General features: G+C 41.2%; 2 protein-coding genes and 1 long non-coding RNA gene across 21 annotated transcripts in view; 1 reads left to right on the top strand and 2 right to left on the bottom strand.

Moving 5' to 3' along the window:
* The window catches only part of FAM13B (family with sequence similarity 13 member B), a 45,036-nt gene extending 33,215 nt beyond the window's left edge, over positions 1 to 11,821 (bottom strand). For 3 of the 16 annotated variants that reach the window (XM_023936016.2, XM_023936021.2, XM_023936020.2), the window contains exons 1-2: positions 11,492 to 11,788; positions 827 to 993 (exon numbers count right to left, since the gene is read on the bottom strand). The gene's annotated coding sequence lies outside the window, so the exon portion shown is untranslated. Of the gene's footprint in view, positions 1 to 826; positions 994 to 7,112; positions 7,333 to 7,783; positions 7,949 to 10,739 lie in introns of those variants that run through there. The other 13 variants (XM_023936017.2, XM_086851718.1, XM_086851713.1 and 10 more) reach the window with 9 other exon arrangements.
* Positions 11,822 to 11,859: 38 nt separating this feature from the next.
* Positions 11,860 to 24,690, top strand: LOC111935573 (thymosin beta-12-like). Of its 4 annotated transcripts, XM_086851728.1 has the most exons (8): positions 11,860 to 11,948; positions 13,325 to 13,510; positions 14,001 to 14,123; positions 17,210 to 18,050; positions 18,224 to 18,394; positions 19,575 to 19,716; positions 22,837 to 22,944; positions 24,349 to 24,690. In XM_086851728.1, the coding sequence occupies exons 6-8, from the start codon at positions 19,602 to 19,604 to the stop codon at positions 24,384 to 24,386; spliced, it is 261 nt and encodes an 86-aa protein (XP_086707854.1). In that variant the 5' UTR covers positions 11,860 to 11,948; positions 13,325 to 13,510; positions 14,001 to 14,123; positions 17,210 to 18,050; positions 18,224 to 18,394; positions 19,575 to 19,601; the 3' UTR covers positions 24,387 to 24,690. The 4 variants fall into 4 exon arrangements, with proteins under 4 accessions (XP_086707854.1, XP_086707856.1, XP_086707855.1 ...); XM_086851730.1 differs by lacking the exons at positions 11,860 to 11,948; positions 13,325 to 13,510; positions 14,001 to 14,123; positions 17,210 to 18,050; positions 19,575 to 19,716 and having other exon boundaries at positions 18,357 to 18,394; XM_086851729.1 differs by lacking the exons at positions 11,860 to 11,948; positions 13,325 to 13,510; positions 14,001 to 14,123; positions 17,210 to 18,050; positions 18,224 to 18,394 and having other exon boundaries at positions 19,566 to 19,716.
* LOC111935575 (uncharacterized) overlaps positions 13,062 to 26,393 on the bottom strand; it is a 39,003-nt gene continuing 25,671 nt past the window's right edge. Inside the window, exon 7 of the long non-coding RNA XR_002867739.2 lies at positions 13,062 to 14,185. This is a non-coding gene — a long non-coding RNA (uncharacterized LOC111935575). The remainder of the gene's footprint in view (positions 14,186 to 26,393) is intronic.

Here is a 26,393-nt window from a genome sequence, read left to right as displayed (position 1 = left end):
CTCCATCCATTCAGTGCTTTAATGGTCAATTCTGTAATGACTCCAAACACAGCTAACTCAATAAACCACTATCACTGATGTGTTCTGTCCAACAGAGGACTGAGAAGAGCATATGTAGCAGCAAGGAAAATGCAGAAAATTCTAATTACCACATTTCTAATTAAGTCCTAAGGTATTTTGGTAGATTCCTCAGGACTTTTTCTGACAGTATTTAGTAGCCAGTCTTTCAGAACTCAATATAAAAGCCTCTCAACAGGAAATGAAACCAGTGGATCACACCAAACCAAAACTCTAAGTTTCAGTTACATTAAATGATCAAATATTTTGTGACACACAACTGCACTGTAATAATTTTAAAATATATTTGGCATTTTCTGGTCAACATAATCAAGCTTTCAACACCTGCATCAAATTAAAATTTTTACTGAACAAAAAACCCCCAAAGCTAATTTCTAAATGCTCAATGATACCACTCTATCATGCTTCACTTGCAAGTCTTTACTTGATAAAGGATCTAGATAGATAACAAAGGGCAGTATAAGTCACTCAGTCAAGCTGTTATCCTGTCAAAACCAAAATATTTCTTCTAGGAAAAAAAACCTGTCCTTTCAAAACAAATAATAAAAAGAAAAGAAAATATACTTGCTTGAATGCAAGCAGTCATTTTCACAGAAGCTGGCACACAGAACAAGAAGTATATGCTGTTAGTCAAAGCACTGCAACCAAACAAAAACTCTGTTTACTAAGAGTTAAATTCTAATAGATTAGATATTCTGAAATCCACACTTGCTTTTTTTTCCACAGGTAAGCAAGTTAAGAAACCCACCTCAGAGTACTTAAACAGCCGAGTTTGAAAAACGCTTTCTGCGCCAGCTGCCCTCACTGACCAAGCATTCTTTTGTCATTTATGGTTGTTTAAGATTATGGCAAAAGATCAGCCTGTAGTTCCTCATTGAAGAATAGCAGAACTCGATCAGTACTTCAGCAGTTAATCTGAAAATAAGGAAAATATTATTGGATCATAAAGTTTTCAACAGTTTTAAATTCAGTCTGTAATCCAAACATCACGTTAGAGGAATTCTTGTCAAATCATCAGTTTCTTGTCCTGAACAAGAAGGCATAAAGACCACATTAGCACAGCTTATGAGAGAGTCCCCAAAACAGGAAATCCCTCTTTTCACTTATGAGTTAGCCAAATCTGAAGTGAAAGTCAGCATGGGACATCTAAGTCTTAACAATCATGAAATAATTTGCAGACTCACTCAATCCTCCTCCAAAGAATGAAGGAGGGCCAAGGAGGTTACACAGAGTGTTTTAAAGCACCTCTTTAAATAAATACTAAATACTAAAATATATAATAAATAAATATAATGCTTAAATACTAAAATATTTAACGGCTATGAAATTTTTAGAAGGCTCTCAGGCACTGGTCTAATACAACATCTTTAAATAGCAAGACCAAAACCAAAATCTTAACTAAGTAACATTCAGGGTCAACCAGTTTTCTGTGGTACTGATCATCTTTTCTAGGAAGTTGACTACGTGTCCTAACTGCCAGTTCAAAGTCCAAGTGATCATCAGGTCTGGATACAGGAAGCAACTTCCCCCAAGTCAGATTCCACAGAACCACCCACATTTTTGCCACCTTTTATTTAGAATCCAGATTATCCGGACATTTTTCATGTTCTCATCTCTCAAAATAGCTGCAAACCACAGCAAATCGCCTTTATGATTTTCTGTGGCATTAAAAATTTAAATTGCAGCTTCATGGCACAGCAGAGCCAGTGTAATGTGCCCAGATTCAGCCAAAGGGTCACCTCACCCCCCTGATCTCCCCCATTACCTGCTCTAAATAAACTCAAGCAACTGTGACTGGGCAAAACAAGCTTATGACATACACATAACCACAACACTCATCAACAAAATTAGACAATAAAGAGGCTTTCCCCAGCTTCAAAGTATATTCACTGAAACCTTTTGTTTCATAACTGAAGATTGATATGACAGACTGGAGACAAGAACCTTCCCTTCCTTTGTTCTCCCACACCAGCTCCTGCTTCTGTTCCACATCAGGACAAATAAACTTTATCTTTGCTTGCAAATTCCTGACAACCAAGCCCCTCTGGTTTCAGCACCAAAATGCCAGACCATTCATTAGCCTATCACAATAGGAGCCCAGAGTACTCTCAGAAGTTTGAATAAAGCAGCTTTCCTGCTCCCAACCTTCCCCAAACTGCATCCATGTGCTAAGGGAGTTGGTCATAAGCTCTATACATGACTGCTTTCACATCCTCAGCATTTCCTTACTTTGAGGCCTAGAAGAAAAAATATTTCAGGCTTAAAAGTGTTTAAATTGTCTCTGTCTATTGCCTTGTATTATTACAAGGCAATTATTATTGCCTTGTATAACCTGTTATTATTAGGTTGTAGATCTCTTACATCTCACACAAGTGAATCCTGGTCAGGTATCAGGACTCCCAGGTGAGCTGACAACAGAAAATGAAGGGTTATATCCTAGTCAATGCGTTTGACTTTTTTTTTTTTACCCCCACATATTCAAATCTGTTATTGCAAATTCTTGGTTACTAAAAGATCCTACCAGATTGCAACAATAAAGCAGTTGCAATTCATGAACCCCCTATAATTTATGGAGGCCTTGTACAGCCATTTTTCTTATTGTTTTGTTAGTTTAAGTCAAAATCAACATGATCTTTGCATATAAGTAGATTTCAATCAATCTCAATATATCAAGCAAATTTTAAAATATGAAGTTGCACAGAGTCTATTTTCTCAAGCTCTACCAAAGTCAGCTTGTGCACAATGAACCAGAAAACCTCACACTGGCCAGCTGTGGGGATAAGGGCAGCTGAGAGAAAACCCTTGATGGATCCACCACAATACTTCAGGCTGACTTGTTAAAACCAACAAACAAACCTTCAAAACAAACATCACCTAATAAAAAGACCAAATTAGAAGTAATCACTTCTTTATAATTTGGCACCAAATGAACAATCTTGCAGCCCAGCTTTCTCAGCAGAGGCAACTTTGTGCTCAGTTCAGTGACATGAAAGCTCAGACACTTTTGCCAGGTGCAGCAGATGAACAGGCTGCCTGAATATTAAATTCATTCAGCAGTCATGAGAAAAATAAAAGAATACAGACTTTTATTTTAACTGGCTTGGCAACGTAACAATGAAGTCGAAACAGCCTGGTTGTCTCATTGTTAGAGCAAAACCGGATTTACAACCCAGGTTTATACTTTGAAGAAAGCTTTATATGGCTTATTATCACCTAGAAAAATAAGTGAAAACCTCATTTTCACTCTCTTGGATACACACACACTTTTACACACATTTCGATAGATCATTATAGGCAACAATCTATTTTCAGAGCATTTCAGTCTTTTCCCTTTTAGTTCAGGCTTTGGTATCTCCACAGGCTGTGATACAATTAATCTGACATTTACCAAATCTAGAAAGAGCGAGAAACTTGGAAACTTTGAAAGTTATTCAACTTCCAGCAAGTTTTATTTCCTGCTATTGTAAAAACTGTTAATAATTAAACATTTTATCTCCACTTTTTATATGGATCAGAAGCTTTGCCACTTGCCCTTCCTTGACTCAGGAAGTGCAGCACTTCACTGCAGACACATGAAAACTAGGACAGGACATGTAACCTTCAGGATTATTTCCAGAGTCTTTTACAAATACTAATGCTGTGGAGTTTTTTAATACTCTTTTTGCCACAATCAGAAAACTCAGGAAAAAGGAGCTAACCCACTCAGTCAACTCTTTCTACTTTTGCCCATATTATCCTGATCCTTTTGAGCACATGCTTCCCCCTCACAATTTCACAACCTAAATGCTTCACAAGTTCTAGCAAGAAAAAAAAAATAGCAAGTTAAAAAAAAAAAACAAAAACAACCCCCCCACAAAAAACAACCTCGTTTAAGTTTAATTATAAACATTCTGGTTGCATTTTTTTCAAACTACTTCCCCTCCTTGTTACTACAAACATTCAAAAACATCCTTAAGCTACAATCATGCTCTACAAAACGTAAATGTAGGGAAGTAAAAATACACCTTATTATAACCACGTATTATACCACAATTTTACAAGAGACTGAAAAAAACTATGTCCTTTGCAACATGTTGAGCCCAAGCATCGTAAATGAGAGTAAAACACAGAGTTTTGTTCTGTATTGTGGATTTCAGTGCTCTCACACGCTATTTAAAAAATTTTGGTTTGCTTTTTTTTAAGGCAAGTTCTTCATAGAGTCTGCTGGGAAAACGGCACCATGAGCTTCATTTTGCCATCATAATAGCATTCACTTATCTTGGCAACTCAAGAAGTATTTACACCCACACATGAAATGCCACTAAAAACCCCACAGAATACATGGCTATCTGCTAATATTTGAGGAATACACATGAAAATTTAGACTTACATTTAGTTCAGCTTTTATATTAATGACTGAAGTACAAATAATATGTGAGCATCATTTTAAATTAAAGTCCTCAGGGTTCCACCACCTTTCCTTAAAACAAAGGAATGAAGCAACAAGGAAAAATAAACAAAGAAAGACTGCAAACTGAAACTGTGCCATAGGAATGAAAACATTACTTCTGCATGTAGAATGCTCAACTATTTAAGCAATTCTTTATTTTCCCATTTTATGCAGCAAGAAATTCGTATTGTCTCTGAAGCCAAACCCAAAGCTAACACAGACTGCTGTTTTGCCCTATTTTTAATGTATTATTTTGTGGCACAAGCAAACATCACCAGTGAGTATTTTTGTAACATGTAAAAATAAAAACTAACTAAGATTTTTAGATAGGAAAAAAGTAAGAAAATGGCCTGTCCCTGCTTCTCAGGAACCACACCTCAAGTTTTTTGGCATTTTCAGCCCTCAGTGCTGTGACCGACCCTGTGAACCATCACATGCCTCCAAACCGAGTCCTAGATCACATACACATCCTTCAATACAAAGAGGATCAGTACTCCTTGTCTGTAACCATTATTTACAAATAAAATTCCACCAAAAACATTAGAGCCTCAAAGTTTTTGATTTCTTACTCTATATTTGATGAAGAAAAATAACATATTATGTTACTTACATGACCTACAGCTAAACAAAACCTATGTTCCCCTAGATGCCTACAGCAAACATACTGTTAAATCCAAATAAATAATCGTTTTTTGGGCTAAGTTTGAAATTATCAAAGTTTAAACAGATTTTCCAAGAATTTCTAAATGATGGCCAAAACTTAAGACACAGATTCCAAGCTGGAATCACAGGAACTCTCCTCATGTAATCATCTCCTCATGACATCACCCAGAGCCAGCTGCCAGGCATGAGCAGGAGCGAGAAGGCTTCCCTGGGAAACTTTTGTGTCCCAGCTCACCAGAGAATGCAGAGTCATTAGGTAACTGGTGAACTACATTTATTTATGTTTCCAAAAAATGGCAACCAACACTCTCGATCTTACTCTTAAGTTTTGTTGAGTTAAAAGGAAACTGAGTTTTTGCCATGTTATGTCAGAACTGTAACAATTACCCCTGACTGATTTTTATGCCATTTGTATACTCAGATTACTGTGAGCATTCCCAATGGATTAACTGCTTTTGGGCAAAAAAGCTTTTGCTCATCTGATTTTCAGATTTTGTTCAGTTAACAAGTAAAACCAGTATTTTGCTTGTTTGAATTAATTCAGTCAAAATTTAAAACATGGCCAAGCTGGGGAGGGGACATGTCTTGGAGTAGATTTATACAAAAGACAAACTGAAATAAACCCTCAAAGAGAACTCTACCACAAACCCAGGACACAGAAAAGGACAAATTTGTCTCAAGAGTACAATAAAAGCCATGCAGAGATGTGCCAGTGCTTGAACAGACACAGAATATCCTCCATGTAAAAAAAATAATCGCATTTAAGTTGAAATATAGATATATAACACACTCATCAATACATTTGAGTAGTCAAAACAATAATTATTTAAAATAAAAGTTTTAAAACCAGCAAGAATAGCTTAAAATAGACTCTTACTGCAAAATTTCCTCTTTTTGACTCAGTGAAATCAGCTATCAAGAGGTATTTTAGTCACAAGTCTAGACTGACAAATCAGAAAACTGGGCTCAGTTATTATTTTAAATTTAATAAGCTGGTCTTCTTAAGAACACAATCCCCATCCCATTAAGGCATACTCTTTGAAATTAGATGTAACTACAAAATTTAACTTGCAGTGTTGAAGGAATCCATATTAGAATAAATATCTTCTCAAGCAGATATGATTTTCCTTCTCCCTTCGTTTCTCATTATGGTTCCTAACTCTTCACTGCCCTGTTTGCTTTCTGGTTAAGTAGGAATCAGAAGGAAACCAGCTCACTTTAGTTCTGCACACAATCACTAAAGCAGTCAGCAGAAACATTAACATCAGCTCTTTAATTAATGAGCTGTTTGCCTGTGTATGTGTTCACATGTGCATTCACACACACATTAAACCTCAAGTCTATTAAGCAGAAATTCTCCATCATTTGCCACCAGCACTTCTGAGATAGTCTCAAGACACTGACAAAATACTGGTTATACTGACAAAGCAAGTAGAAGCACAAAAAAACAACGTAAGATTTAGTGGAATACAATTCTAATTCAATTTTTGTTTCCTGGGAAAGTGGCAGCAAGCCTTCTAATTTACAAATTAGAACAATTTAAATTAAGCTTTTATGTCCTTTCCATGCAAGAAAGAAACAAAACACCTCATGAAAGCTCCACTGCAAGAGATATAACTAAAACTAACAGAATTTTGGATTTTGTGTCTGTTTTTTTTTTAATTTACAGGCCACGAAACCATAATACTGATTAGTATTTCTTTTCCAGTCATTAAAGTTTAGTCTACAATTTCAGTTGACAGAATCTGATCACATTGTCTCTGAAAAAGCCCATCATTCACAGACCTTCATGAGAGACAAATCCTATCTATTAGAAAACTTCAAATACAGTGACTGATTTAAGCAACATTCCAAAAAAATTCTACACTTTTAAAGAACGAGCTGAGAGATCACAAAAATATTAGCTGGTTTTGATATGCAAAAATGTTTTATATTCACTTACTAGATAAAATCCAAAGGCTTTTTAACAGCATTACAGCAACTTATAATCCTCCAACTACATTGTAGCAAGAAAATAAAACCATCAGCGGTACCAGAAAAAGTAGATGTTTGCTCAGTGCCTCACACCCACCACCACACACTGCCAGATTTGCTCTCATCTGCTGCTGCCAATGCACATGTGCAGAATTCTAAAGAAACTTCCTGCTCACACAGATCCCATCACACTCTTAACAACAGTAGTTAATAAATAAAAAGGCTTTTGTATCTTGTGTAACAGCTAATTATATTCATCCTACTTGCCACCCCCCAATGCAAAGCTCTACTCCACCAACCACACACATATCATTGCCCCTGCATCAGATAATGCAGAATTTCAGTACAATGGTATTATAAAGTAAAGTATTAATGGTAATATACAGTAAAGTAACAGGAAGAAATTATCAGCAAAAGTATGCAATTTGTGAGCTTCATGTTATAAAACCAAAGCAGTTTACCAATTGTCACTGCTGTTAAAACAGACTTTGGAACAGAAGTCAAGCTATCTCAGAGACACCAAAAAATCAAACTATAAATATATAATGCACTTAATTCGTTATAAATAAGTTATTTTATTACATACATTTATCACCAGTTTGTACTTCCCCTCCCAAACAGGTAAGCAGAAATACACACCGGAACTCAGCAGATCACAAAATGGTTACGCAGCCCCTTCGCTATTGAAACACTGCCTCTGTCAGAACCATGAGCACATGCCACCAAAATAAAGGACAAGCTCAGCATCCCCACTGCAGGAGAAAGACATTTCAATGAAGAGTTCAATGCTGCAGCAACGATTCTCTGAATTTAAAGAGATGGGGAGAGAAAAAAAAAAAAGGAAAAAAAAAAAAAGGAAGGGTCTTTCATCAAAACTTGATTATGACTAAATTTGTAGATACCACCAGAAATCGTAAGGTTAAGAGTTACATTACAGACTAAAATTAACTAACCTGATTACTCCTCTTGAGTGCCAGGACAACAAAAGATTTCCTTAAATGTAAAGTTCAGCAGAAAGGAGAGAAAACCTTTCACACATACACACTTTTTTACTTTTTTAAAGAGTATAAAGGAAGAAAGAACCACATTCATAAGATTCTAGCCCTCACCTTTTCAGTTTTGTGCATGTATTTTTATCCTACACAGCTGAGCACAAATTTTAATCCTAACACACTGCAGGGAACACTGAACAGAAGAGACACATGAGGAGAGCTGCCAGCGACACTGGAACCTGGACAATCAGTCCAGGGATCCCACCAGATAGAGGGCTCAGATCAAGCAGATGCCCCACCCAATGTCCTTAGAAATGTCCAAACAGTGAAGAAAATAAAAACCATTTAAATCTCTCTAAAGAAAAAAGCCTCTACAACCACAGTCTTTGTTACAAGCTGTTTGAACACAAACATAAAAGCCCTATCTGTATTTTAAGCTCATTTGGCATATTTTTCTTTTAAGACAAGTATACAGGATTTCACATTCACTGGGGAAAGACCACAAGAGTAGAACTGTTTGTTATTATCACAATAGAACTATTTTCACTAATCAGAATATGGGACTGCAAAATATTACCCATTTCTTGTAGTGAACGACTCCACCCATATGTTGCAAACATAACAGGTTTTGACCTTCTAAACTACGTTTTTAAGACTTCAAAACAAATCAGCTCTTCAGCGAAAAAAAAAAGCCCAGTAGAAGATGCAGTAACAAATACCTTATGTTTTAGGGTACAATAATCCACAGAATTCACTTGAACTGACTGAACTTCCACAAATCTCAACAGCTGGCTATCAAGCCAGTACAAACTGTAAAGATAAATCTGAATTTACCAAAGCCTTGAGACAGCTAGTCATTCTCAAACAACATTTTTGCAGGAAAAATCTCTCACCTTATAGAAAATAATAGTCATCAAGACTGAATTACTCAATTATACTGACTTTCCAGGGTGCAATGTAAAATTCTTGTATTCTCTGCCTGAATCCAATTTTGACAAGAGACATCGAGCCCCTCTGCTGAAAAACTGATAGAGCCATCACTTTACAAACTCCATGACAAGTAACAATCTCCCTCTTCCTCTAGCCCTTCACAGAAGATTTAATATTCCTTTGCTTCTGTATCTCCTCCTTGTGTGTTTTGGATAAAGTGTTATTTTTCAGTTCTTAAATAACAGTCCTCACATCTTAAATGATCAATATGATAAATATACAACTAGGTCTGAAATGCAAGGAAAAAAGTTTAAAAAGTTTGCCATCCTTCATCCTAACAGACGCAGATGATGAACTGCCCTGCACGTAGTTAATTCGTTCCCACCTAAATGGCCACTAGATTTTTGTGTGAGAATATGGCAGGAAAATTAACCTGGTGCTATGCACTGAATTAGAGGACAACTTGAAGTATTCTCTTACCGACATCACTTCCATGTAGCTGCAGTTTCTTTTGTGGGGGATGGAAAAAAAAAGAAAACCAACACACACACACAAAAAAAAAAAGAAAAAGAAAAAAAAAAAAAAAAAAGAAAAGAAAAGAAAAAGAAAAAAAATCCAAACTAAAACCTCAGACTTGGCAGGTTTTACTCACTTTCCAATGAGCCCTGGCAAGGGGCATCACTGCTCAGCTGTAACATTTGACCAAAAATCAAAAGGCTGAGTATTAGAAAAGGAAAAAAACCTAGCCCATAAAGCCTTCCTGCACAGCAAGCAGGGACTCACAGAACTTTCTGATGTCTGTTCCAAATGCACAGAATATTTCTTCAGCCTCACCTGCTTTTGCAAACATGCCATTATGTACATTAGACAGCAACGTTTCACTGCTTGCACAGGTTCTCAGGGTATGAGCCACACATGACAAATGTTAAACTATGTCTTTTAATGAGCTGCAAGAAGATCCTCCAGTGTTCTAAGCAACACAAAAACTAAGTGCCCAAACTAACACAGAGCAGATAAAAACTATCATTTGCCAAACTCAGATGTTTTGACGTGTTTTTCATGTCAAAATCTACAAGCATTCAAAGTTACCAGGAACTTCTCGGAGTCAGCATCCTTGAATGTAATCATGGAACACTCGACTGATTTTTCTAAAACAATACTGTAAATTTCTAGTTTGATGCTTTCAAAATACTGAGGTATTTAATTCCTTATTGTTACATAGTCGAGACAAGGAAAGAATCCCTATGGAGCCAAACAATGTACAAATACAGACAAAGAAGATTAAAAGAGATTCTAAACATCTTCAAGTCTATGCAACAAAGAACACATAAAGCAATCTACTGGTAATGAGCAGAAAAAAAAAAAGAAAAATAAAACAAACGAAATACCTAAACTGCTTATAATACACACCAACAAACCAGCTTTCTATTCTTTTTATGCTGCAGATTAAACTGCATGGAAGACAGAAAAACTTCAAACCTAAATGCTAATCCGGTTTAACAATTTGTTCTAAATTCACAAACTAACAATTCCATCCCTGAGGACATTCAGGAAGACATGCCAAAAAAAAAAAAATAAGCAATGTGTAGGTTTTTATATATTCACTTTTTTTTTATTTTTTTTTTTAAACAGGCAGGAGCTATTACAGGGTATTTACTTTCTTCATCTGTTACCTGTTTTCCCCATCTTGAGCCTGGCAGCAGCAAAAAATTTTGTAAAAATTTCTTAAAACGCAACCAGAACAAGGAACCTGAGGATAAGTGAGTTGTTCATTAAAAGCTGGTGCTGCAGTATGTGATGGCAGGTTTTCTGTTGTTGGGTTTTGTTGTTTTTTCCAAACCTTGAAGGAGCACCCCAACACAGTGGCATCTCATGTTAAAGCAACTTTTTGATAGCAAGGAACATCTCCAGTCAAATACTCTAATCCTTAAGGAGCTTCCATAAACAATGGAAACCCACACCGGCATACCCCTCGGAAGGTACATTTGGTCACAGGCTGGCGCTTTAAGTCCATGACCCAGCGTTCTTAATGCCAGCGCTGCCTTCGTGACCACAGGCCATTTAGTGACTGCCGTTCTTTCAACTTCTGGGACCAACTTCGCTGTCAGGGAGCTGCCAGGCTGATGCTGTCAGCGCGCCAAGCCCCATGGCAGGGGGCACCAGGCTGCTCGTGGGAGGAGGGAACAGCCTGGGCACACAACTCCTGGAGGAGCCGGGCTGTCAGCGCCTGCCTGTGAGGTCCCACCGACACCAGGCTGGGAGACGCTCCCGCCTCTTGACAGCTCCCCGCGAGCGGTTCCAGCGACTCGGCAGGAGGAAGTTCCCGCGCCCCGCTCGGCGCCGGTGCCAGAAGGTTCCTGAAGCCTGACGTGACACCGAGCAGCCCGAACAGGGACCCCCCGCGCATGCGCCCCGCGCCCCTCACCGTTGCCGGGTGACTCGCCCTCCCCGCCGTCCTCAGCACCACCAGCAGGTTCCTCCGCCTCTTCCTACCCCGGGGGCCGACGCGGGCCTCTTCTCGCCGCTCCGCTCTCTTCGCAGCCCTCCTCCGCCGGCCGCTGCCCGCGCCGTATGCCGCGGCCGCCGCGCTGCCGGACCCGGCGCCGTCCGTGCCCTCACAGCCGCTCCGAGCTCCGAGCCGCGAGCGGGGGGTCCCCGACGGCAGCGGCGGCGACGGGCGGAAGTGACGCTCTGACTGACAGGTGCAGAGCGCGCGCCCCCCGCCCGCCTCCCCCCGGGGGTCACGTGCCGCGGGGCGGGGCGGGGCGGGCGCTGAGGGCGGGCGGGGCGCGCGCCCTGAGGCGGCGGCCGCGGGCGGCCCGGCCCGGGGGGCAGTGAGGGCCGCCCCAGAATTAACGTTTCCCGGTGTTCTCGCCTGCACGGTAGCTCAGCCACTCGCCCTCCTCGGACTGGGCGGGCTCAGAGTCACAGAATCAAATAGCTGAGGGAATACCTCTGAGCTCGTCGAGCCTTACCTTGGACCGAGCATCACCGTGTCCATCACACCAGGGCACTGAGTGCCCCGTCCGGTGTTACCTTAAACACCTCCCTGGGCAGCCCGTTTCAACGTCTGATCACTCTTTCCGTGAAGAAATTCCTCCTCGTGTCCAACTTAAACCTCCTCTGGGGCAGTTTAAGACTCTCCTCTCGTCCTGGCGTGCCCAGAGAGTGACCACGGCCAGTAGTGGCACCATGCAGGCTCCTACCCTGCTGGCTTTGGTTGAGGAAAAATTTCATCACAGAAGGGGTCATCAGACATTGAACGGGCTGCCCAAGGACGTGGTGGCATCACTGTCCCTGAAGCTGTTCAAGAGAAACCTGGACGAGGCTCTCAGTGCCATGGCCTGGTTGACATAGGCTGGACTAAACTACCTTAGAGGCCTTTTCTGGGGTAATTGATTCCAAGATTCCAGATTCATAACCATATTAAAATATTTCCTGTAAATTTTCTGAATTGAAGCATCAAGAGCAATCACTGCCAAACATTTCCCAAATGTAAGCATACCAGAAGTAATGAAGTGCCCTTTGACAAAGAGTTAATGCATTTTGAAACACGAAATTTAGCACCCTTAAAGTGAGTTAGCATAAGTTAGAGAGGAGATGCAAGCTTACACCCGAAGTGTTAAAACCAGTGCCTGGCAGTCTGTGGTTCCCACATGCTACACTGAAACTACAACAGCTTTTTCTGTCATGCAGTGCCAGCAGCCATAGGTGGTGGGTTTAATAAGGCATTTAAGGAAACTTGGATTTAGATAGTAAAAACCCTCTCAGGAAAAGCCATTTTTCTCCCCCCACGAAAAACTGACAAAGAATATATGAAAGGGGGAAAAAATTATACAAGCAGGATGGGATTAATTGAAACTTATGTATTTTCAATAGCTGGGAGGATTTTGTTTCAGGTTCTGCAGCATGGATTCTGAATTTTATCTAGAGGTACATTTATAAGACTCATTAAAAGGTTTTGCATTTAGAATCCAAAGAAGGGAGAGTCACAATTCCACAGTAAATTAACCTGGGTTTAATCAGATCTAAAACTCTGTTTCCTGCTGGAAGATTTGGTGTTGTTAGGAGGTACTACGCAAACCCAATAAAACATGTAGGGTTGGGGGAAATGGCCTCTCAGAAGGTCTTTGTGCTGCCCGTCTGTTTCCACAGCAGATTTCTCCACTTGAACCACTAATAAAATTTCCTCACATCAGGATGAGGTTTCTGAATTTGTATTTTGTATACATAGCCATGTTCTTTCTGATTCATTTAGCCTCATCAACAACAATAAAGATACTGAATCAGAACAAGCTGGCAATTTTGTTGATGAAACATGGGGAGAGCGGACTCCAGCTGGCTCTTCGGCAGATACATTGGCCAGTTGACAGGAATAAAACTGCAAGAAACCTGACACAGAAAGCACACGTGGTGAGAGGAGACAGACAGCAGAGGCAGGCAGGTAGGCAGGCACTGCACAGCACCTGCTTGCTGGTTTTGAGTCCAAGGCAATGGCTTCTCTCTTCTGAACTGGCTCCGAATACGCCATTTCATGCCAGCTTATCCTACCTCCTTTCAAAGGCTTCCAAGGCTCCTTGCAGGGGGCAGACATATGCAGTCCCAGGCTGCCATTTTAGGCGTTTCTGCTCACTTTGTGCTCTTGCTGTCTACTTGAAAGGTTAAGGACAGCCCAGGAGTCACAGTCATAGAATATCTCAAGTTGGAAGGGACCCATAAGGATAGAGTCCAACTCTGCTCCTCATAGGATGGTCTAAAGCTGAACCATGTGACTAAAAGCATTGTCTAGGTGCTCCTTGAACTCTGTCAGGCTTGGGGCTGTGACCAATTCCCTGAGGAGTCTTTTCCAGTGGCCAACCACCCTCTCAGTGAAGAACCTTTTCCTAATGTCCAGGCTGAAGTTTCCCTGACACAACTTCATTCCATTTCCTCAGGTTCGAAATCGAAGAGATCGGCATCTCCCCTTGCCTTTAAAGGAAGCTGCAGAGTGTGATGAGAGCCCCCCTCTGTCTCCTCATCTCTGAGCTGAATAAATGCAGTGAGCTAATCTGCTCTTTGTAAGACTTTTCCTCCAGACTTTTCATCGTCTTAGTCTCTGTCTGGTGTTTTGCCATATTTTCTAAGGTAGTAAATAGAGAGAGGAGAGAGGCAACAACTTAATGAGTTACATCCCCAAAATTCAGCTGTTGAAAGCATCTGCCTCTCAGATCACTCCTAAACATCACAATTAGCATTAGTAAGGCTACTGTCCATTAGCTGTCCACCCACTGCCCTCTTCCACTGTCTCAGGCACACCTGAATTGTGAAGGCAGCATTTCATACTCCTCCCCTTCTAGTGCTGTGCAGGCTGTGGAGCTCCCACAGCCTCACTTCCCTGCTCTGAATCCAGAGGCACACTCAGAGCAGGGGTTGTGCAGGGCAGGGCTGCAGTCCCAGCACATGACACAGCACTGTCACCCCGTGTCAGGAGGTTTGACACTGTGCTGCCCTGTACGGTGACACAGCCCCAGTGTGAGGCTGCTGAAGAGCAGAAGGACCCAGCTGCTGCACAGCTCCAGGAGCTTGGCAGATGTGACTGGTCAGCATCTGGCTCCTAGGACTGAAGAGCCAGAGTGTCATGGCTTCCCTGTCTCATGAGTAAATCCATGTCCGGATCCACACCATGAAGGGGGAGCTATTTCTACAGCTCAGTGTGTTTTCTTACAAATCCTTACAGATAAATTACTCAGCTTAAAAGTTTTGCAGAGATTGACTGCTAAGTGCTTACAAAGTAACTCAGTAGATCTAAAATAATTACTGGTGTAATTCCCTTGTTTTCAGGAAAAGCTATTCATAAGCACAAATTACTACTGCCTGTAGGTATCACAAAAGAACTGGAGCCATGTTTCCTTCATGTATCCCCAGTCCCCATCCTGACCTAGTATGACTTTGGAATAAATATTCTGTGAAGAATCTACCTTACAATTAAGTCTGCTTCCAGCAAGAGCCCTGATTACACCACATCAGAAATTGGAGAAACTTAAAGAAAAATACCCTTATCCCAACTGTGCTCAGTGTTGTATAAGGCTTAGTACAAACTGAGCTAAAATACTCCAAAACTTAAATCAGCTTTGCAAAGCTACAATCCTTGTAAGGATTGTACAAATCCTTGCAAGGTTGATAGCCTGCCACACAATTCCTTACCTTAATACTAGGTTATTATCTTAGTAGGAGGAAATGGGAATCTGACACATAGCAAAACAAGACATTGTCTGTTTTAATACCTGTGTATTATATGCCAAACAGTTTTTCCTGGAAATTATCTGTATGTCAGCAAAGTGTTTGCTTTTGGGTTTAATTGTTCACCTACAAATTATTTGATACATTCTTCTGTGCTCAATTTTTGCCTTAGGTGATATCTTGCAAACAACATTGACCAAACACGAGTCCTTTCAACACCAAGGAAAAATTAGCAAACACTTTATAGCTGGTTGCTCTGCAAAGAGCCTTCCTTTCCTGCGTGTTTCATCCAGAAACAGAGACAAGCTGAGTCTTTACTTTATTCTTTTCCAGCATTATAGCATTTTCTAACAAACATTTTGTTTCAGGATGCCTCACACATGACACTTGGCCTTGCTGAGCATCCATAACTGACCATGGAAACGCTCATATCACCAAGTATCCAATTGTTCTAACTCATGGTGTCCAAAAGGGCACTTAAAAATCAAAGTTCATTTTTAAAGCTTTGCCCTGTACTAACAAATAAGGTTTCATGATGCTCAACCAAATAGCTTGTTCAGAAACATGAACTCCAGCCCAGAGAAAACCATTCATCATTTCAAAGACTGTCAGCCATTACTAGACACATATGTAAGGATTTTTTAAAACTGAATTGAGTATCAAAGGCACATGTTCTGCGTAAATGTCAGGCATTTTTACTCATTTTTCTACTAGAGTTCTGTGATTAAAATAAACATTTACAGTATGAGATTTTTTTCCCTGCCTCTGAACACTTTTTGGATCTGAATCTTTGTTTTAGAAGATGTGTCTTGTGAAAAAGAAATCTAGGAATATGGGTCAAATGTGGCTTTTAAGGCTTGTTCATATTTTAATTGCATGGTTGCAGACTTAACAAGAGATGATTCTTCCCTCCTTGAAATTTAAGACATCGAAAGGTTAATTCAGTCTTCTCAGTTCCATTTCCTTCCGTCTGTTCCCCTTCCCACACTCCTCCCCACCCCCCATCTGTAGACAGCTGAGTTATTTGAATTTTATGCAAGCTAGTATTCATCCAAAAGTGAAAATCACTCAATGTATGCACTAGGCAAGCGAAAATTGCAGTACTGCACACTTGCATTTTTTACTTCCTATTTACTTTTCTTTGCATTCACCAGCTTGGGCTGTGGACATACATGCTCATGTCCCAAAGATCAAGTTAACTCAAATTAAAGCTTGTGTGTCCCCATTGCTGTTGAATTCCCATTCTTTGTTCTCATGTGGAATCTATGCTCAAGCTGCTGTGGTGCTTTTACCTTGGGTTGAGGAAAGGCTACAGTTCACATTACCACAATTTATCAGCTGCCAACACAATCACTCTCTGCTGCTCCCATGTTATTTCATGGTGTGGTCACTCTTACTCAAGGTACACTAACTCCAAAGGAGTTCCTTTGACAGAGCTCAGGTTAACAATGGGATGAAGAAAACTTTATTCCAAATGATTTTAGCACTTTGCATACATTTGCAAGGAAAAAAATCCATAAAAGAACTCATTAAAAATGTTCTAGTTCACTCAGGTTCTGGAGAAAGAGATGTTCACTTCAGATGCCAGGAGAGGTAAACAGTATAATCTTTCTTTTTTCTTTATTTTACATTTTAAAAAAGAAAAACAGCATTTAATGTAAATTTCTTGCAGCTTTCATCGAAAGGCAGAAGTCAATAGATGTGGAACTTACTGATTACCATTTTCTTACATAATAGTTGACCTTGCATACACAGCATGTAATACCTATGTGTTTGATTTACACTGTATAACAAGCTTATAAAATTGGAAAATGATTTTTGGAAAAGATGATGGAAAACTACAAGTTTTTATTCTGCAAATTTCTCAGAGTAATCAGCTAGAAAAGATAACTTGGCTGCCTTTTCTGTTCCTCTGCTTCAGCAGCCTTGTTTCCTTAAGCAGCTGAAAAGCTTCAGGGTTTATCCTCTCCCCAGCATAAAACCACTCAAGCTACCAGAAGTCCCAGGCTATTGCGAGTGGAATGATTTGGCAACACAAAGAGAAGTGCTGGTGAGGCACCCCTCAAAACCACATCCACAGCTCTGTGTCCCAGGAGTGAAGAACACCTCACCTCTGTAGCTACCACCACGGATTTTAACAACAGACCCACCTATTGTGCTTTTTCCTCTGGACAAAATGAAAATCTGAAGTTAACATAAAGTTAAGTAGATGTCTGGATTTTATGATCTTTGATCTATCTTCTCCTAGATTATGCTGGTTATCTATTTGCTGCACAGTGGGTACCACAATTTCAATGGTAATGTTTCTCCTGTCTGAAGCAAAGATAGGAAGAATCCCAAGAATGGATTGTTTCATTCCAGAGCAGCTAGCTACACTGAGAAGAGCCATGTTTGAGCACACTCCCGACGCTCATCCAAGATTTCCCTGTCTTACTCCTTCCCTAAACTGTTGCTTGCAGAAGATACTTCTGTCCAGAGACAGAAAGAAGGGAAAAAAAATAAAGACTGTTAAAGACTCAAAGTCATGCTAAACTTGTGTCTCTAGACCAGTATTCATCACAAACTGTCATGTGCTCTGTAGCACTAACTAATGTGACTAACACATCACATGCCTCATTCCCCACCCTGGCTTTGGGGGGAGAAGCCTGTGCATGGACATTCTGTATTCTACTTTTTCCTTTAATAATTCATGCATGGGTCAACAAATTTTGCTAGAAGGCGCCAGGCCAGAGCCAAGTACTTTGTGCTGGAAGACACACTTTTGGGTAAGTTCTTGAGAAAGCTCTGTTGCAAGAATCTCCATCTGGTTAAACTTTTAAAAATTCACCCCCATACCAAGTTTTATAATATAAAAAAAGCCAAAAAACAAAAGAAGAGAGAGAGGAAATTTCTACTCCCACTAGCTTATGTTTTCTCCTTTTGCTCTTTGCTGCAACAGGGTCTCTGGAATAGACTTGTCTGAACTCCTGAGCTATTTGGAAAACACGGGGCTGGAAAAAATAGCCCAAGAAGAAGGACTATCTACGACTGCCTCTCCTCCCCCCTCATCTTCTGCATGTACTGACCCTCAAGGTTCAACGGTCCTGATATGGAAAATGAAACACCTTAGGTAATGATAAAACATCCAGTGTAAGACAAGTGCCGAGTATTTACTCACTGGCAGTGCAGCATTGCAGCAGAGAGTCTGCCAAAGAGGGATCAGTGCCTTCCTTACACCCCCAGGATTCATTGTCTCTTAGCCTGGGAACCTGTCTCCGTTCCCAAACAGGGATATTTTTTTTGGCAGCAAGACGGAACAAAAGGCACAAAGAGAACTAAGAAAACCCTTTCAGTGAAGCTGTAGTCTTTTCTTTTTCCTGTTCCCCTGAGGACGGGAAAACTCCTAAGGATCACTCCTAACATACCCAATCCTGTTACCTGCCTGGAAGGTGCTCAGTGCCCACAGGGACCTACAGGAATCAGTGTCTGTGCAGATTCCAGCACAGCTTTCAGCCTTGACACATTGATCCTCTACCTTTAGCACCAAAAATACCACAGCATTTTGAAAATGAAATCACTGTTATATTTGAGTGGGTGTGTTATTTCGAGACAGCACTAATGTGATTATAAAATCAGTTGTGTCAGCTTATTGGCTCAGCTACAGACACTGATCTGCTCGAGCGTCTGTTCCTCTACCCGGCTGTTCGCGTTAGGGTGCTTTGTCCCCCCTCAGCTCCCCGTGGAAATAGAGACCATTTGATTCCCACTGCTGCACCAAAAAGAAAGAAACCTCTTCTTCTGGCAGTTGCCCACCTCGTCTCTATGAAACTTGGCATTTCCAGAGCACCTCTTGTGCCAAACATGAGCACAACATCCCCCAGCCCATATAAGGCTACAGCCCATATATACATATATATGCATAGGCTGGGCACGCTGCTTCCAAGTGACAGCAGCCAAGAGAAAAGGTCAAGTGGCAGCAGGGTCCAAACCTCCCAGCCTTTCCTTTCAGACTTTTCACTTGAACTCCCTCTAAACGTTTCCTCTCACCTATTACTGAATCCTGGGAGCAAGTGCTTGTTTTTCCCTGCTGCTCTGTGGGTGTCTGACAGACTCAGTGGCTTGTGCTGCCAGGCATGGTTTAATGCTGTCAATGGCAGGTGACTCACTGGTATCAGAAGTGTCAGTCCTGGCAGGTTTGACTCAGCCCTTCATCTTTTGGCAACAAATTGAAATAAAGTACAGTTTCCATTGTATGAGGCAGCTTTTTAGGCACAGCCATACCAGTGTAATTTTATGTGCTTTACATGTAGAGCTTCTGTAAAGATTCTATAGTCTGCATGCTCCACTGGCTTCCTGGTTTTGCACATTTCTATACACTGGATCATTCTGCTGCCTCTGTGCAACACAAAGAAAAGTTGAAGTTCATTGCAACCACAGTCATCCCAAGGCCAGGTAAATGCCATGTTCCCCTTACTGAATATGGTGACTCTGAAATCCTGAAATTAAAAACCTGACAAAGAACAGCTTTGCTGCTTATATAGCAAAAATATTTGAAAGGAAAAGGCATCTGAGTAAGATATTACCTACCCATCTTTACCTCAAAGTATGCGATGCCCTCAGGCCAAATTCCAAACTTTCCATGTGTAAACTGCATCCAGCTGTGTGCTGCATGGAGTATATAAACATGAGGTTTGAATCCCACACGAGCTGTGTTTGACCACAGCACTGAATTTACAAGCTACAGAAACTTGACAGGCACTTTATGCAACAGTCAAGATGTTTGTTATGGAGATGAGTATCTCCTGATTTCAGCAGAATGAGAAGGTGTGATTTCTCATCATTATGTTATTTGGCTCAATACTGTTGCACCTTCCTCACAAACCCAACCCAAAATCAATTAAAAACTTAGTCATCTTCAGCCTAAAAACCCAAATAACGTATCCCAAACTGTTTTAGTATTAGGTTTGCCAATAAATTGGGCAATTAAAGTGGTGATGGTGGTGAAAACAAGCATGCTCACCCTGTCTTAGCATGTTTAGAAGAGCCTGAGCTCTGCTGTGGATCCTGGGGGCAGAGCCTGTGACTGGACACAGAAAACAAAAAGTGAGGTTCCTCTGTTTTGCTGTTCTGAACACTTTGTTCACTCTCTATGACTGAGAGAACTTCTGCTACTCTTGAAGTTTAAGAGGTTTTGTCCTTTTAGTCTCGCTTCATAATCAGAATTATAGTTATTTTTTTAAATGGACAAATATTTTAAAAACTGAAACTCATTAACTGCCTGAGTGATTCATGAATCTCAGATTATGTTTTAAAGTCTTTTCTGATCTTCTAAATCTTGTGTCCAGTCAAACAAGAGGTTAATGCTCTCTCTTTAAACAGACACAAAGACTCTTCAGTGCCAAATCTCAGCTACAGCTTACACCAAATATTCACCCAGTGGCTGCCTTCCTGCTTTTTCCCAGGAGGTTTCAGTCAGGAACACAGCTTTCTATTTGTGACAACTGGTTGGATATGTGGGATGGAAGCAAAGGAACCGAGTCCTGACGTTTAACATGGTGTGCACACACAGTGAGCTGGTGTGGTCAGTGAAGATGCAGAGATAACTGAGCCAGCCTGCACAAATCCCTTAGGCTGGGAAAAACCTTTAAGATCAAGTCCAACCACAAACCTGTTCATTGTTTTAGTTTAAACAAACATTGTTAGAGGTCCTTAAGACACATTTAAGCACATTAAAACCATGCACACATTATCAGACTCAAACCCACTCTACCTAAGCCTGTAGTGCCAGCAGAAAGATCCACAGACCCTCCAGGGGTCTCAATCAGCTGGGAGACATCTCTGTCCCTCTGAGCTCATTGTTCAAGTGGCCTTACAGTCAATAGAGAAAACCAGCTACTCTTAGGGCACAATTAATTTTATCCCAACTTCATTGTCCCCCACTCCTGTCTGGAATTTCAGATGGAGGCACTGAAAGTACATGAGAGGAAACCCACACCAGTATCCAGGAGGATGCACAAAGCCCTTCTCTCCCTGCTTCCAGAGCCATGGGCTGAGGAAGGCACCTGCAAGTGCATTAACAGCTACCAAATCAGGGACAAGCAGAAATTCACAGCACATCTCGTTAGGACGCCTTCCTGGATGTTACTGTGGTGCCTGGGCTGTGCTAATCTCAGACTTGGCCCTTGCTCATGGCAATCACACCATGGCTGTGTTGAGAGCCCTCCAGAGCCCCAAATTCATTCTTCTGCCTGGGGAGGTGGGGATGATCCCCAGGCATGCTGCTGAAAGCACCTACAGTCCCGCTCAAAAAAAACAATCTGGCAGCAGGAACCCTCAAACCTCACCTTTACTCCAAACCTCAGCACTGGAAAATGATGGGAAGGGAAACTTCAGTGTGATTGTCATGGTAAATGAAGAGAACAGAAAAAAAAGAAAAATCAAGATGTAATTTGGCAGTTTTCCATGTCAGTTTTCCCATTTCTCTCCCTCATGCACTTTCTACAGGAGCAATCTGTCCTTTTCCTAAACGCTGAACAATCCCAGCACTAAACTAATCAATATTAATAGCGATGGGTTTGGGAGGAGGGAGGAGGGGAGAGGAGAGGAGGGATTACCCTGACCTTTTTCAACTCACACTGCCTCAGACAGCCACCAAGCAGCTGAAGAGAGAGCAGCCAGACGGTAATGCCATGTGGTTTTAGTAGCTTTTCATTTTTTAAAAAAAAAATTTTCCTTGTGAATATTTACTCTGTTGTTTCAGTGCAGATAGCAATGAAATCTGATTTTCTGCAGGAAGGAAAAAATATAATTATATCAGCCATCTCCGGGCCAAGCCTTGCCTTGATGGGAAACTCCACTGAAATAAGGGAAATAACGCCCAGGCTGGATTTTAACTTGAATTTCTTAATAAAAAGAAAATTGGATTAGGGAAGTTTTGACAGGTGAAATGCTAGTGTGCTTTGTGGGTTTCTCTTTATTATAGGAATGTAATCAAAGCCATTGAGCTGTGACTGGGATATGGAGCAAGAGCAAACAAAGGGCTGGGGGAACCAGTCCTCTATTGTTACGCTCAAGTGTCCACAGCAGCTATGGAGATGGATGGACTCAGTACAGAAGGCTAAGAATAAAAGACAAATCCTATTAATTAAAAGAAAATCATAATTGAAGCTCTTTGTTCCTATTGGATTTGAGGTTTATTGTAGATTTTCTAGTTGGCAGCATTTCTTAAAATACAGGTTTATTTTTTTTTCAGGGGGCATCATGGATTACTGGCAATTAATCATTGTCTCTTTATTGCTGATTATTCTTGTTGCCATGTGCAAAATACGATTTTTAGAAATTTCATCTGAGAAATCTAGAGAAAATTCTATTTATGCATTTCCTCTTTCACTCCGAAAGAGCCAAGCCTCAGGGAAAGGTCCCAGATTGAGTGTTAGGTTTGTGGGGGTTTTTGAATAAACATTTTTATGGTATTTTCATATTTTTTCTCTTGAGGAGAAAATGCTTTGCAGATGGCTGATATCACAGCACCAGCTAATGAAGCCATGGGTGTGTTTTCCCTTTCTTTGTCAGGACCCATCATGTCCGACAAACCAGATTTTGCAGAAATTGAAACATTTGACAAGACCAAGCTGAAGAAGACAGAAACCAGAGAGAAAAATCCACTGCCCACTAAAGAAAGTAAGTGCTTATGAGGCTATTTGAAGTACGAGTAGCAAGGGCATAATCCGTATTGCAGTTCATATGCAAAATGAATACTAATCACAGGATTACAGGCTCAAACTCATCCCTGACTTTAAGTGGGGATAATACTTAGACTCTATTCTGGGCTTCCAAGGATATCAGTAATTATAACCAGCAGTGCATTTTGTCTGAAAAACCCTTTCTGATGGGATTGCTCTTGCTTCTGCTAAAAGCAGGACCAGTGTTCCCACTGGGTGCTGGTAACATGATCAATCCGTTTGTAATTACCCTGTTACCAGCCCCTCTGGAGGCACAGGGGAACCTCTGCCCATCCCTGGCAGGCCAAGGCAGCATCCCCAGAGGGTGCCCGGGCTCTGGGTTTAATGTTATCAGGCAGATGAGCTGCTGCCCCCCACTGGTACCTGCTGTCAGCCCTGGGCAGGAGAACTGCAGGCACCTTCTCTGCAAGCAAACCCAACATCATCTTCGTCTAACAGCCAATCTCCCTCAGAAAAGCACCCCTGAGCTTTTCTCCTGCAAGGTCTTCTCCCATATACACTGTGCACAGGCAGCCACATAAGGCTGGGATTCATGTTCAGCTTCAGATATGAAAAGAGCATTTGGAGCAGATTTTGTGAGCAGTTTCCTTCAGAAGAATATTGCTAATCGCTGTGTGTGCTGATAGCCATGCACACGCAATCCCTCAACATTAGATACCTTTTTTTTTCCCATTTTATTGTCCTTGCCAATGCTAAAGCTGTAAATACAAAAGGAGTTTTGCACGCCATGAACTGCTCCCTTCTTGCTATGCAGGTGTAGGAATGAATTGTCATTTTCAGGGTGATCAAAACAACCAATTATGGATTTAACCATTCTCTGGCTTGAAGAATGATCATAGAAAACTGTATCCTGCAGAACCATTATCATTAAATCACAGAATGGTTTGGGTTAGAAAGGACTTTAAAGATCATCTTGTTTCAACCCCCTGCCATGGGCAAGGACACCTCCCACTATCCCAGGTTGCTCCAAGCCCCATCCAACCTGACCTAGAACACTTCCAGGGATGGGGCAGCCCCAGCTTCTCTGGGAAACCTGTGCCAGGGCCCCAGCACCCTCACAGTGGAGAATTTCTTTCTCACATCTAATCTAACCCTGCCCTCTGTCAGTGTGAAGCCATTCCCTCTTTTTCTGTCACTCCAGGCCCTTGTCCAAAGTCCTCTCCAGCTCTTTTGTAGCTTCTTTAAGTGCTAGAAGGGGTTCTAAAATCTCCCCAGAGCCTTTTCTTCTTCAGGATGTACACCCCCAACACTCCCTCAGTCTGTCTCCGTAGGGAGGCAAACTTTATTGTTCATAAACAGTAATATTTACTGATGGTGTTCTTGTTTCCTGTTTTTCTACCAGCTATCGAACAGGAAAAGCAAAGTGAAAGTACAGCCTGAGTATAAATTCAAGATGTGACTGCTGCTTCTTCAGTGGGGTTTTGGCTTCTGAGTTGGGTTGTTGTTTTATTTTGTCCCTCCCACACCATTTTGTTGCCTGTTTATTTTAGAAACATTTGTTCATTTAATGTTCCCTGGAGAAGTTTATTTTGTGTTTTTTGAAGAAGATACTATGTATTTGTATTCTTAAAATTATAATTCCAAGTTCGCTATCAACCCCATTACTTGGCAAAAAAAAAAAAAAAAAAGGCAATTTGCATAGAAATTGTTTTCCTAAACCTCACAATAAACAGGTTTCTTCTGACCAACTGTCTTTGAGCTTTGCAGAAATCAAGTTTACACTGCAACTCCTACTCCTTCCCCCTTTGCATTCCCACAGCAGCTCGGGGATTTGGGCAGGTTGGGAAGGATTACCCCAGACACTCACAGGTCCCTTGGCTGGAACACAGCCCCTCGCCATCATCTGTATCCTGCAGAATCCCAGAGCTCCAGAGGGCACCAATCCACAGGAACCCCCCTGACTGCTTTCACAGCAGCCTGGAGGATTCACTCCCATCCCTTGTGTTACCCAAGGGTGTTTCATGAGAACCCTGAGGGACAGGGTTGCCATGTGTGTGCCAGGAGCTCCTGCTCTTTGAAACCCCCAGCCTGGCAGCAGGCATGAGTAAGAGGGGAAGCCACTGGCCTGCTTCATTCTTGTCCAGCAGCAGGTTAAAGGTTCCAGAGACAAGTACCCACTTACAGATTCCATGCCAAATTGATGGTTGGGCTGAGTACATACTCAAATTAACATTCCAAATGAAGAAAAGGGCTGCAGAACCCTCTCCACAGCTTTTTTGTCTCTCTAACTTGCAAAGATGCAGTCAGCCTTGGGATAACTGCAGTACAAACACAGCCTTTGGCCCATTTCATAACAAGCAATACAAGAACAAGGGAAGGTGGAAGGAAGACAAAATTAAGTGTCACATTGATTTTTAGAGATGAGAGAAAGACCTTTAGCAGTACAGGGGTGTAAGACATAAACCTTCAAAGCAAGGAAGGATTCCCTACATCTTCATTACCAGTGGAGAAATAGCATCCTTACTGGTCTGCAGAGGACTTGGCAAAAATAGACTCTGGTACCAGCTCAGGGGACTCTCAATTACATGGTATCACATTATCTCTGGAATTAATTTGCAATCACATTAGAAAAACAAGTGCTTACTCTGGGCAGATAAGCTGCTGTCCCTGGAGCTTCAGTTTGATCCTACTTGTGCTGTGAAATGAAAGTAGCTCTGTACTTCATCAGGGATAGTCTGGGCTTGTACCTGCATGAGGTGGGGCAGAACGCAGCCTACAGGCTTCAGAAAGCAGAAAAGAATGGTTGGGGTGATGTCCAGAAAGTTCTTGTTTACTTAAGAGCTGTTTGACACTAGACATTGAATCTGAATAGTCAGAACTGCAATTAAAAGTAGCAGTGGATCCACAGGACTGTGACCTTTGGTGGCAACAGAAAGTAACCAGGGGTGATCAGGAGACCAAAGGAAAACAGAGCAAGAGGACCATTGATTCCTGTCAGAGCTTTGTTAATGTGGTAGTGTCCAAAGGGCTGAGACTGCTGTTTCAATCCACATTCCTCAGTTCAACACTGCTGATGTTTTCTTTTCATGACCAAGGGTTTTTTTCACATTCTCATTTGAGGACCCCTTGGCACCTGACTCAAATGGGTATTTATTTTAAGGTCAGCTGGATTTATTAATACTGATTTTTATATAAAAGTTAAGGAATGTGAGAGGCTGAGCAACAAAGAAAACAATGTTCTTTCTTTGTGACTCATGCTCTTCCCCCTCACCCCTGCACACTTCTTCAGGTGTGGTCAAGGAACCTCTGACATTATCTAAATATCTGCTTTGATGATGGTTCCTTCATGGAGGAAGTATTTAGAGATAGCACTTAGAGCAACACCATCTTTGGAAATCTGTATAGTTCCTACTGTTCAACCAGATTCGTTCAACCCGTTGCTTTCCC

The sequence above is a fragment of the Cyanistes caeruleus genome, chromosome 15, assembly GCF_971803275.1.
Source record: "Cyanistes caeruleus chromosome 15, bCyaCae1.hap1.1, whole genome shotgun sequence".
NCBI classification, from domain to species: domain Eukaryota; kingdom Metazoa; phylum Chordata; class Aves; order Passeriformes; family Paridae; genus Cyanistes; species Cyanistes caeruleus.
This window is presented reverse-complemented; position numbering and strand designations above follow the sequence as displayed.